Source organism: Haliaeetus leucocephalus, unplaced genomic scaffold, assembly GCF_000737465.1.
Source record: "Haliaeetus leucocephalus isolate CR32 unplaced genomic scaffold, Haliaeetus_leucocephalus-4.0 Scaffold555, whole genome shotgun sequence".
NCBI lineage: Eukaryota > Metazoa > Chordata > Aves > Accipitriformes > Accipitridae > Haliaeetus > Haliaeetus leucocephalus.
In genome coordinates, this window is record NW_010972991.1 from 16267698 (window position 1) to 16281214 (window position 13517).

A 13517-nucleotide genomic window follows, 5' to 3' on the forward strand; every position below is an offset into this window, starting at 1 on the left:
AGAAGAGAGATCCAGGTATAGCATACAGCTAGGGTGAAACACCTGTAATTGACTGTATAAATTGGAATGAATAGAAAATCTCGTGTGTCCTGTGGATGGACTTCACCTTGTTACAAGATCTGATGATTCAAACGTGCCTTAATAAGTTATAGGTGAACCATGGAATGCTCTCATATAGCCAGAATATTCCCAACAATTTTTGAACAAAAGCAAAGATCTTGAAGAAATATGAGTCTACATAATATGAAGGTAAATAAGTATGAGCTTCAAAAGAAGAACCCTTTAATGAGAATTAAGGGTAGGAGGATGTCCATCAGTCCCCTTTTTCTGACATGAAAGTAACTCAGGAAAGCAGGCAAAACGGAAAATAAAACAAAGCTCTTTCTAAGATTTATGTGAAATGTTTGCTGTCTAAATTTCCCTTCATACTGCTGACCTTCTCCTGATTTTTAACTGCTATTTAAAACAGGGTGGAGTCAGTCACCAAGTTTCACTTTAGAGAAACAGGTCCACAGTCTGGCTTTGTGATGGTGGGTAATAAACTCTTGATGTAAATCTTCCCAAACTCATTAGCGTCTTTTTAATTGCCACAGATTAACTTCTTGACTGTCTTATACAGAAGGAAGAATATCTATTTAAAATAGAGATCAGCAATCCTTTAGCATTCCAGAACACTGTGCCAAGTCTCCTGAAGGTGCATCATCATGGACGCTGCTCACTGTAAAATATCTGAGCTGTTCAAGTCAGGGTGATTACAAAAATGCAGGTGTCCAGGGCTTCACAATCTACTGTGCAACTGCATTTAACGGTACGTCCAGTGCTTTATCTCCTGGTGAACTCCAGCATCTTTGTTAGGACAAATTGGTGAGCCTGCCTACAGTTAACTCACTTGTTCAATGGGTTCAGTTTCAGTGATAACTCTTAGTTCTGTTTCTAGTCTGGTTTAGTCTTCTATCTCTAGTGAATCCTACTTACATTGGATAAACAGAATCAAAGTGTGCTTCCTGTATTTGCTTCTGTTCCTCAAGCTGTTCACATGCCATTTCTATCACTACTGCACTCAAAATCTCTTGCACTTCATGCAGTCCTGCCACCCAGGCAGCAGCTTATTTTTCGAAGAGACTAATGAGGCAGGATTTCGGTTTTAAGAAATCCTCTTTTGCCTCTGATTGTTCTACCTAATTTGGGCTTCTTTGAGATGTTACTTTGCAAACACAATCTAGGAATTCAAACAATATGCATTTTAAGGAGTCCTCATTTAACCTGGATTTTAAACTACATTTCCATAATTTCTTTTAGTCCTTGGATCATAAAACCAAAAACAAATAAAAAGAGATGGAAAGGCAACCATCTTTTCTTATCACAGAATTTCTGTTTCATTACACTTTATTTCACCCCAAAAGCCTGTTAAGTATTTTAGCATACCTGATGGTTTGAGAACAGAGATATGAACTTTCCCCTTAATCCTACTTTCCCTATGTAACATTTAAATATGACTTTCACTGAATTTGTCCTAGGACACAGCACCTTCAAAGGAATTCATGCTAAAGAGAACAGCTGGATTGACACAGGGGACATCTGGTGAGTGCTTATACCTGTAAGCAGAAGTGCCTAAGGATATAAATATATCTTTCTATGATTCCACTTTTTAAGTCCTTAAATCCATAGACATCAGAGGGTAGCCTCCATGATTTGACGGAAGGTCCCATAATTTTTTTTCTTAATCTCTTGTTTTCACTGATTATTAGGATACATCTTGGAAAACCCCTGTACAATAAGAAATATATGAGCTCAGCTGATAATTTGTCTACAAATTTGGGAAACAAATCTGCAAGATGTAGATACCACCATCTCGCCATCTCCTTATCCCTCCATAGGCAAGTTAAACTGCTTAGAAAACATTACCTTTACCTAAAATGTATTTCCTCAGCAGCTTTACCCTTGTTACATTGCAACTAGGGGAAAAAAGGCTGCAGGGAGATTCTGAGCATGCAAACCACTCCTAGGGAATAGAGAAACTGAACTCTCTCTTTTGCTCTTTAGTCATTGTGCTTCAGTTCTCAAAGAGGGACAATTAGAAAACATATATTACTTATGTCTGTCATATCGCATCGTAAATACTGTAATAATTTAACTTTTTGCTTGCTTGTAAGGTTAATTTGAATTCACTTTCACAGAAAATATGCAACACCTATTGACATTACTTACAACTTCAATTTTATCACATAGAACACTTTAACAGTAGGATAATAATATGTAATATTTCCAGAAAAGAAACAAAAAACAATTCAATTGAAACTGTATGAGAAATTTAGATCATTTCACAAGACAGGTATCTATACTGGAACTATTCTGGGGTCAAAAACTCTTTAATGTCTATGAATTATGAAAACCCTTGAAGTTCCTTTCATTTTACAGATGTTTCCTTAGCATACCATTAGCATAGCATTTCCTAAATTTATGTGACTAGAAACTAGTTTAGAATTGGTAAAGGAAACATTTCTAACTGCCTCCTAAAAAACACCCAAGTTACTTTACAATTCTTGAAACTGAAAGTCAGCCTGTTTACCAGAAGTGAATTTGCATTATCGTCTCTTAGATACAGAAAACTATGTCACAGTGTTTTGAATTTTGTTTTTAGAAAATCATATTCAAACTACATAAAATGCAGATATTATTAATTAGCTAGTTGCTTCAGATTAAACTGCAGAAGTATGCAAATCACTAGAATTGTTTTTTACCTGTGGCATGTGTCACTCGATAGAGAACAGAAACAGGATGATGCATCCTGGTTCTCTGAAATTTAATGGATCTAAGACACTCTATATGGGGAAAAGAATAAAACATCTTTTAAATATTTTACATAGTTTAAAGAAAAAAGATATATCAGATAAATTTTACTGTGATAACACAAGTTGAACTTCATGACAAAACTGGTTGTATGATAGATGAATTTTTTTCCTCAGCATAAACTAACTCCGGAAGAAACACAATTTCCAAACTTCTTTTCAGCATGGTACTTAAGGTTATTAGATGAAAAATCTCTATATATTCAAGGCACAGATTTTGGACAAGATGCTCTTTTATGGGGAAAAAAAAAAAAAGAGGTTTTGTTTATGCAGACCTTAATTTATTTGGTAATTTTGCTAAAATTTCATTTTCTCCTATCTTGGATTACTAGTAGTAATATAAGTTTGCTGCAATAATTTAACTATTCTACTTTTTGTATTATAAAAATGAACACCTTTGGGGTACATTATTACTCTGTTCAGAAATAAGGATTAAATTTTCAGGACTGTTTTTATTTTTTTTCTTGTTATTTCTTGTTATTAGCTGATTCCAGACTGTCAGTGAAACCTCTGGTAAAACAATGATTTCCATCTGCAGAAGGAGGATAATATTCCTTCTGATGTATTACTGAAGAAAATATTGTATTGCCTAACACTAAATCAATAATAATTCTTGTAAGCAAAGACTTTACTTCCAACAAATGACAGTCAGAAATACCATAGGTTAGAAGGGCCACAGAGGTAATGTCATGTTTTAGTAACATTCTCACTAGAAGTGTTGCTGAAGGCATTAAGGCTTTACAAAAGAAAGCCTTCTCTATGCTGAGACTCCAAGGTCCTGACCCTACTTTGCTTAGCTCCATCACGCAGAACCAGCTTCTACAGAATAACGGTGGTGTGTTACATATCCATCCAAATCCTTCGTATATACTACTTGCAATACAGATGCTTGAAGACACCATTATATTCACTAAAATTAACTGCAAGAGATGATGTAGTTAAGATACTTCAAAAAAAAAAAAGAATCAAAAAAATGCAATACCTTGGGGAAATCTGATTGAGGTACATAGCTTTTTTCTTGCATGACAAATGGCAAAAATTCCTCAGAACCACAAATCTGTTGTTTGGGAAAAGGATGATAAACTGGCAAAATTTCCACTGATAACTCTGTGGCTGCCATCAAAGAAAATCAACCCGTTTAATCAAGAGAAGCACTCCCAGAGACCGAGCTGAAGAAAACAGCCACACTGCTAAAACCACTTCACAGGCCTCATCGTTAGAGTCAGAATTACAGGTGATGACAGTAAGCTGTGGGCAAATCCTCCCTCTGAGGCATGCCCAGCAGAACCGTGTGGAGCGGCTCTCGCGGGCCGTCCCAGGAGCACCTTCTCAGGCTGCTGCAGCACCGGAGAGCCGGGCTGGTCTCCTGCCTCTCGTAGTGTCCGACAGTGCTCGGTGGCCCCGGAACCACCCGCCGTGAAGCAGACAAAGATCCTGCTTCTTCATTTTGAATCCTACACGTTCAAGCAGGCTTCATGCAAGCACTGCACTGGGACTTCAGGTCTATCCTTTCTACCTGCGTGCCACCCTTTCCTTGTTTTTTCAAGGTCAACAGCCTAGCAAATTGATCTAGCAAACATGTTTCCATCTAGCCGGAACCACTGCTCTACCCTTGTTATCTGTCAAACGTGAATAATGTCCTTTTTGCGCCTGTTCTGCCTGGCAGAGAATTAAGTGGCACAGACTGCAGTCTGGTGTGATACATCTTATCATAGGTGATTATTCTCATTTCTTGGAGCTCTCTGACTGTTGCAGCAATTCAATTAAGTTCATATATTCTCTATTTTTGAATGTCACACTTTGGCACCCAGATATTTAGTACATATTTCCCGGTTAATTTTCTTTCTTGTTTTCCATAGATTTTCTCATTTATTATCAGCATAACATCAGTTTCAGCACATCTTAGATAATTAATTCAAGCACAGTCACACTATTTTATACATTAATTGTTACTCAGTTCAATAGCATCTTGGAACTTCTTTACAGCTTAAATTCAGATAAGAACTGTAAACAGAAATAATTGAATTTACTATGAAAAGATAGCCACTTTGAAACAAAATAGACTAACAGTTTAGTAATTCACATGTCTATACAAAGCAGTTCTGAAAGGAAAATATCTTCTACTACAAAAAGGCTGAAAGGATTTAAGATAAATTGCAGTGATTACTCTGGCTGGAAGTTGGTCAAAACAGCACTCAGGTGATTTTAAAATGTGATTATTAAGGGAATGGTTACAATCACATAATTGAATCTGGCTTTGATAGAAATCTTTTGATATACCTTTTGATGTATATTTGATTTATACGTGTTTGATAAAATAATTTTTTTCTGAAAAATATTTCCTTTTTTGCAAAAGAATATTTAACTCATTACTGTAAAACTCAAGACTTTGTGTTACACAGTATTTTTTTTTAAATGTAAAAATGTAATTTTCTGCTATTGAAAATCCTTTTTTTTCCAATAAACTCCAGTAACTGATGAATATTCAGAGCCAAAATAGACTGATGATTTTATATTTTTACTTTCTCTTTAAGATTCATTGTAAAATTACAAGGTGCTTTAACAAATTTTTATAACGTATTTAACCTCTGCTTTCTAGATATATGATTAGCAATAGGAGCTTACATAAAAACTAAGAAAATGGCTGACAATAAAAAGTACGTGCTGACAGATAAAGACAGCCAGTATGAGTCTCTTGTCAGATGTTTATGTTTCAGCCATAACCATGATATGTGAATGCCGTATTTGTGTTAACCGCAGTATTTGTGTTAACCACAGTATTATGTTTACAATACCATAAATCTCTAATAGAGACATGGATACTCAAGATTAAAAACTAAATTAGAAAAGCATCAAAACCAAAGTAAATTAAAAGAGAGCTTGAATTAAATGAAAAAAGAAAATGACAGCAACAGAAATCTTTTCTGAGAGTTTGGATATCATTGACTAAAGAAGAAAATACTAGAAATCACACCAATCCACACCTGTATTCAAAGTCACTAAATTACTTTTAACCCATCAGCAAAATACAGACTGATAAAAATAGAAAAGAGAGAAGAGATGTTTTCTACATTACCATGTATATAGAGCTCAAATCTAGAATTCCGACTTTATTTCATCTAGCTACATTTTTAAGTCTTATAATTAAACTTTAAATCCTATATTTATAGGAATGAGGACTGCAACATCAGCAATTTATTCCACAAACTTTTTATATTAAAACCACAATAAAATGCTTGATTGAAAATATAAATGCTATCAGCACTATGGGCCAGAGAGTAGTAAAACTCCTTACGTACCACAAATGAGCATGATTGATTGATTAGGTAACCTGAGCACTTACAGGCTGTTGAGAGTGGCAGGACCTGTCCTTCCAGACCAGACAGCTGGTTTAGCTATCAATTTTCTTGTCCAAAAATACAATTACTGACTAGTCCATAGGAAAGCACAAAAGCCGTGGAACAGGCAGTAACTAAATAGTTTCCTCATATGGAAAATTCTTAGCCTAATTGGTGTTTGGTTTATTTCCTGAAGCAAAGAGCTTACTGGTTTGGCGGAGGCGAAGAGGAAGATGAAGGGGTTCCATAAAACTATGCACACCTATTCCCATTTATAAGCCTATCAAATTCTACTCATTAGGCCCTTAGTTTTACAGGTATTTTATAGAAATTAATTGCATGGAATATTTGCATGTGTTATTATCTGTGTAAATTTTTGCCTTCTTAATTATTCTTCAGCATAGCTCTATTCTAATTATTTCATCGTTCCAAGTTGTATCCAGATATCTAAAATTTTAAAATTTAAACTGGTATGATAAAAGGAAAGCTATATAAAACAAATTTCCATTTTCTGCACTGTTTTGAGGGAATATGGATAACTAATCTAGCCTCCATTTTTTATTCAATGTTTTGAATATTTCTAATTACATCCTTAACAATTATAGGATCAAAGAAGTATATTCATAATTATTATAAATTATCAAATTATTACTGGGCATATAATGATCTTCCTAGAACTCCCAAACTCTAAGCTTAGATATTCAAAAACAATTGCCAATTTGAAACCAATATAAATCAACTATAGCTTATACACAGTAAGAATATCAAAGGTCTCATCATCCTATTACCTTGGATGTTTGTTCAACCCCTCCTCTGCGAGGGTTTCAAGAAGAAAAGTGACAAGTGTTTCTCCTAGCAATCTTTGCTGCTCTGTGTACTGCTCTGTTTTGATTTTTAAGCAGGGGCCAAGGGCATTCCCAAAACACCATTAAATCAAATGCTTCAGCCAACACAGGTCAAAGGATACCACATGTAGCTGTACCAATGACTCAACTACTTACTACAGGCTTCAGAGGAAAAAAGCATTTCTTGGACACCTTTGCACATTGTGACAAGACTGAACGTTAAGAAGATCTGCCGCTGCTGTATTCAAACTCAATCTCTTCCACCTCCAGTGTTACAGTTCTTACCTTTTGCACATTCTCTCACACAGGTAACCCATAAGGTGGTACTTGATTCATTGCTGAATCAAAGTGTCTCAGTCTGAAGAACTGCAGCTTTTCAGAGCCTGCATGCTCCAAGGGCATTTCAGCAGCATCTACACTACTCAAATAAACTGAACGCATGCTTAACTCTTCTTTTCCACAGCTTAATTTGTCTTGGTCTTGCTAATAGGTTAGAAGATTGCAAAGTTGCATGCTAGTATGCCTAATACTACTAGTTTCCTATGCCAAACACAGAGAATTATGCTCACATCTAAAACTTGAATTGTGGCTATTGATTAACAGGAACTGCAGCATTACATCTGATGATGTAGAAACTTTCACTCCTATCATCAATATGAATCATTAAAGGTGGAGTTAGAAAGTCCTGTTTGGTGTTTTGTATTATTCTCTATTTGGTGTACTCTTTTCTACATTTGGCTAAATAATCTTGTCATCAGTTCTGCAAAAATTTCAGTTTTTCTCTGGTCTTTTACCTCTTTTACCCCAACTTTGTTCCTTGCTGCTCTAATATACTATATTCCTAATTACTACATTACTGGCTATTACTAATTGCTGTATTACATAACTGGATTTCTTTGCCTTTTTGTAGGTCATTATTTTCTCCTAATAAAACAAATAAAATGAGCCTCATGATACTTTGAGGTTTAAATGTGTGTCAGCTAGTTGCCAGTCTCTGTTTTACCTTTGTTCCTAAAAAACCCCAATCGTTTTTCACTATTCTTACTCCTACCTAAATTCAGCACCCTTTAGTTTGGCATTCAACGCTTTTAGTTACTCAGACCCTTTTGTAGTGGGTAATATGGCCTGGGTTGATGGAATTCTCTCTTGATTCTACATTGACTTCACATTGATTGCAAACACTTCTAGGGCTCCACATACAAGGAAGTATCTTCTTGGTTTTTTTCTTAGTAACAACAAAGCTTTTCAGCCCTCCCCAGTCGATCCGCTGGGCATCTTCCAGTCATGGGGACAATGAGTGAGGAATGGCACGATTCCTCACACCCTTTATTCTTCATTTGTCTGCAGGGATTCCTGAATCTGAGCAGTGGTGGGAATGGCCAGGAGAAGGAGTTACTCACCAAGCACAGCACTATCCATTTGTTTGCCAGAAGAGCTAATGGCAGCAGCACCAAGCAAGAAGCGAGGCAGAGAGGTTCAGAGAGGTTTTAAGAGGTAGTTTGGGACTTGACTTCAAAAGCCAGTTCAACCAAATGCAAACAAAGTGAATCTAGAATGCTGCTCGCTCAGCTTCTCTGAGCTCCCATCTTGGCCCTTCCCTCTTCGCAGTGCATCTTGCTCAAACAAGAAATGGGAAGCTTAGTTTTTTATGCAAAACAATAAACTAGTCCTTGAACAATTTTTGAGGAAAATCAGGCTAGTGTTGCAGAACCACAGTACACTAAATGGCAATTTTTTCTCTGGTGGATCACTCTTGTGCTACTGTGCTTTTTTTCCGTATTACCAGAACTCAGGTTTTCCTGCATGTCAGCTGCTACCAGCACTGCAATTCAGACTTCAGTGTATATCCTATTTAGTACAAGTCTACAAGTACTCAATATTCAGAAATAAATAGTTTTTCCAGTACCAGAAATACTTTTACCTAATCCTTAATGCCCACACTGTTTTTCCTCTCACATCTCCTTAGTTGTAAATATTTTTATATGAAAATAAAATATATTGCTTGCTTTCCTTATGTCTGTGCTGAAACCATATTAAGCACCTTCTGCATTTAAGAAAATAACTCTTATACACAATATATTACCTGCCAAACTCATGTATACAAAATATTATGGAAGCAGAATACTTAGTTTTCAAAAAATAATGAGGCATGTATATTAATAATAATAATAATACAACCTGTGATTTTATCATGAGGAAAAAAATATAAGGGATAATCAGTTTCATATTTCAGCAGCTTCTAAGAATACAAATGTCTGGAAGTAAACTTTTCCCACAAGCTTCTTAATGTATGATTATGCACCATAGAAGTGTATGTACCTTCCTCTAAAGCCTCTAGTACTGACTTCCAGAGGTAGAACAAAACTAGAGAGGTATAATACAGGATGCCTATTTTAATATTTTAGTATTTAATATAACCTACTGTTACAGCTTTTGCTTTCTCAAGAAGGAAGGATATTTTTTTCTTAACTCAAGGTAATCATGAGGGACATACAGTTGCTGTTGACTTCCATTTAGAGAAATAAATAGAACAGAAAGGTAAAAGAAAATTCCATGTGCTAACTTCCCTGAATTTCACTTAGTGCCTACTTAATGATATTTTTCTCAGGCATGGCACGCTTGACTGCCTGCTTGTGCCAGCTTGTGCCAGTTGACAGATTTAAAAAATCAAAGTCACTGTATAGTACACAGAACATAAGACTTCAGTCAGCATTTGAGATAGGTGTTTCAGTTCATGATTCCAGAAGAATTTTTGTAGAAACCAGGTAGATAAATTTTACTTACTAATTTTCTGTCTCTAGATAATATAAACACTTAATTAAGGGGAATTGAAGCAGTCGTAGTAAAAAAGTGAAGACGGAACTCTCATATGGCTTATGAGAGTTATGGTTCTCATATGGCTTTAAAACTACACAATTTTAAGAATGCATTTCGAATTAAAACATATATGTGAATACTCAGTGTCTAGTTCCACGGGTTCATTGACAGAATAAATAACTCATTTTCAAATACTGAAACTACACTTTGGCAGAAGAGTAAATTAACTGTTTATTTCTGGAGACAATTTGTTCGATGTGTGCAATAAATAAATCACCATATTCATAAAATAATTCCATTTATAATTTTCCTCTTTAATACATTCCAATAATACTGAAGGTAAATTTTTAATAAAAAGGATAAAAGATGTAGAGTGAGGCCCAATAATATGGTGTAGGTGAAATGGAAAAACAAGGGTAGGAAATGTTTCCTTAGGTAGTTATATTCTACCCAGCTTCTTTACATGAGAGCCCATTTATTCTCTTTTCTCCATACCAGTCCTACTTCTGACTCAAATTTCAGTCAAGCATTGAGGGAGCAGGAAAATTAGCAGAATAAGTCTGGTTATACATACAATACATAAAGTCATATTTTTGTGGTACATACAATCATAACACTTACGAGAAGGTCTGCTCACAGCAGTATGCTCATCTCTAAAAGGTAACACCTTTCAAAGGCGACAATATAGACACACATGAAAATAATTTTGCCATAAGTGTCAACATAAAGGCATCTAAACATGACAGTATACCAAGTCCTTTCTACATGTTAATAAAAATTCCTATGCCTTCTGTAGTAAAAACTACATTTGTAAAATACCCAGATAATCATGCAGCACATTTACAGAGGTTTTTAAGTATTTTTAGCCATTTTCACAGCTTTCTGTTTTGTCAGTTCTAACTATTTCCATCAATAGCGTTTTCCATTTTGTCATGGGCTTTGCTAAAGCTTTTCCTCTATTTTCCCACACTGAAATGTACATTCTAGAAAGTAATTATATCAAGTATATTAGTCTACATTATCTGCAAAACTAATAATACTTAATAAATTGGATGATTTCTTTGTCTTCAAATATTAAATGGCTCAGTTTACAGTAACTTTGCCAATCCTTGGAGCATCCTGGAAATAAAAGTCTAAAACAGATTTCTCTTCCTCAGCCAGCTTTTATAGGTCAGAAGTCTCATGTTTTCCACTTACAATCTGACCTCAATTAATGAAATCTTTTAGAGGACACTAAATTATTTTTGTATAATAGAAGTTTAAATTGAAAATATCTTGATTATTTTAATTAACACACTGCATATGACATGACCCTGTTCCAGATAGCAGGAAATTTTGGATAGTATATTTGAGGCTATACTACTACATAATGATTCAGATTTTTGGCAAATTGCCACAGCTGGGGTGGAAGCTTTTGTTGATGTATAAAATACCTTTCCAAGAGCTACACTGCCACTATTAAACTAAGTAACACCACATCTTCCAGTTTTCAACAGATAAAGATAACCCTGTGTTCAAATATATGAAAGCTGTGAACAGGTTTCAATAGCTCTCATTCCATCTGTCACTCAATAAACCTCTATTTTCCTTCTCTTTGAGATTTTAAATCATGCCCCTATTGTTCATTCCAATAGATAATTACACTGCCACTTTTATTTGCTTTAACTTATCCTTCTTAAATTTTAATAATCAAGAACGCTCTGTGTTAAGGGTTTTGCTGCACATTACCAATAATTTTATTATAAACACACAAGAAACTTTAACTGAAGAAACAACCTCCCACTCATCTATTACTTTCTAAAAGGATATTGGATATTTCAGTTTAGCATATTTTGTTGCTTTTCAAAACAAAACACCCTTGCCTTAGAATGATAATCTTGTTCCAGCCTGGAATCTGATCCTGCTACCTGTTTGTACTTGCTCATTTTCATTTGGCGACTCCGCTCTTCTACATCCATTGCACCTGTTAAGTTAGAAAAAAGAAAGAAAATAAATACACAAGCAGTCCTCAATTCCAAGTTTAAAGTTATGCTCATGGAAGTTTTAACAGAAAAAGATGAAATCTGATTTACTTAAATTACAGTGTATATAATTTTAGTTTCTGAATTACAATTTTGCAGAAAGCCAAAAAGTTGTAAGAGGAGGAAAATAGTAGATGAGTATTTCAGCAGAATCTTAATATGTGTTGTATTATCTATACAATTCAAATGAAATCAACTTTGTGGAAGAAATGGATGTAAATGGAACACAATGTTTCCACAGAATAGAGTTTTACTATTTCAAAAATATTTAAGAGAAACTGAGTCCTTCATTTAAAAAAAGGAATGCAAAGACAACCTGCTTATTTTGGGTGGAGATCCTGGTTCTGCATTTGTTATAGTGTGATATACCAAATTACTAATGAAGTAGACCTTCCGTTTACCACTTGAGCATGTTCTTAGTATGCTCAAAACAATCTGAAGATGTCTAAAGGAATGTTAAAGAGCCACCCAGTGGCATCACTGTATTACGTTCTAATGACAAGCAACTTCAAGAATGATTTCAGGATTCAATCTTCTTGGACCAAATACATGATTAGTCTCAGTTAGGGATGGGTTCTTACTACGTGACTCGGGCAGCAGCTGTTTTCAACCAACTGGTACTGTAACACCATAATTTGCTATGTAAAATAATAAGGAAGTAAGTGCCAAAGCAGAGGTAGAAGAGTGAGAAATAGAAAAAGGGGGGGGGGGGGTTTTTCAAGCAAAATATAGTTATCTATTATACATACACAGGCTTGATTCTCTTCCACTTTAACATGGTATAAATCAAGAGCAATTTATTATCCACTGAATGTTAAAAAGTATTCATTTTGACTGACATTTGTCTTAAACTTTCCATAATTCTAACACAAAAGTTGTCTAGGATTAAGATTTCAGAATCCCACTAGTCATAAATGGCAGTTTCTGTACATTATATATATTGAACAATCTGGACTTTATTTATGGAACTGAGATGGCAATATTAGATTCCTGTCTACTATATAAACCCAATTTAAACTATAAACCTCAGTTCTAAGTTGTAATCTAATAATAAAGTGGGCCCCTGCACAGGGCCTCTGCAGGGCTTCTGAGCTTTGTATTTTCTTTCTTGACAACAGTAATGGTAGTAGCACATGCTATGAGACCTGCCAGCTAAGTCTTGTGGCACTTCATAGGAAATCTGGAAGGAAGGAGGTAAAAGGAAGAGGGAATGTGATAAGGGTAGACTGTACTGTTATCAATAAAACCTCTGGCTTCTGATTTTTGTTTTCAAATTCTCCATCTTTACTGCTGACAAACAACATGAATGAAAAGACTTCATCAAAACTTTTAAGAGAAATGAAAATCAAGATAAATGAGTGAAAAAGAAGAAATGGTGTTTTATAGGGAAAAAACAAAATGAAAAAGACAGCAGCAGATGAAAATTCCTGACATGAAATACAGCTAATTTTTCCTATCACAATTTTCCTCAACCATTATAGGCCCCAAAGCAACATTTGCCAATTTATCACTAAGATGCAGTGATTTTTTTAAGGATCTAGTTTTGAAAGCTCTAAAGATATATTTTTTCTCTTGAAAACAAAAACTTTAAACTGAAAAATGATACTCTTTCTTTTTTCATGACAGAAGTAACACATAAATGGTCTT

General features: G+C 34.9%; 1 protein-coding gene across 5 annotated transcripts in view; it reads right to left on the reverse strand.

Moving 5' to 3' along the window:
* The window catches only part of RIMS2 (regulating synaptic membrane exocytosis 2), a 487588-nt gene that overhangs the window by 82900 nt on the left and 391171 nt on the right, over positions 1 to 13517 (reverse strand). For 2 of the 5 annotated variants that reach the window (XM_010577008.1, XM_010577009.1), the window contains one exon: positions 11712 to 11812. The exons of the other annotated variants lie outside the window; for them this stretch is intronic. In XM_010577008.1, the coding sequence (XP_010575310.1) occupies positions 11712 to 11812 (101 nt within the window). The remainder of the gene's footprint in view (positions 1 to 11711; positions 11813 to 13517) is intronic. 5 annotated transcript variants of the gene reach the window in all.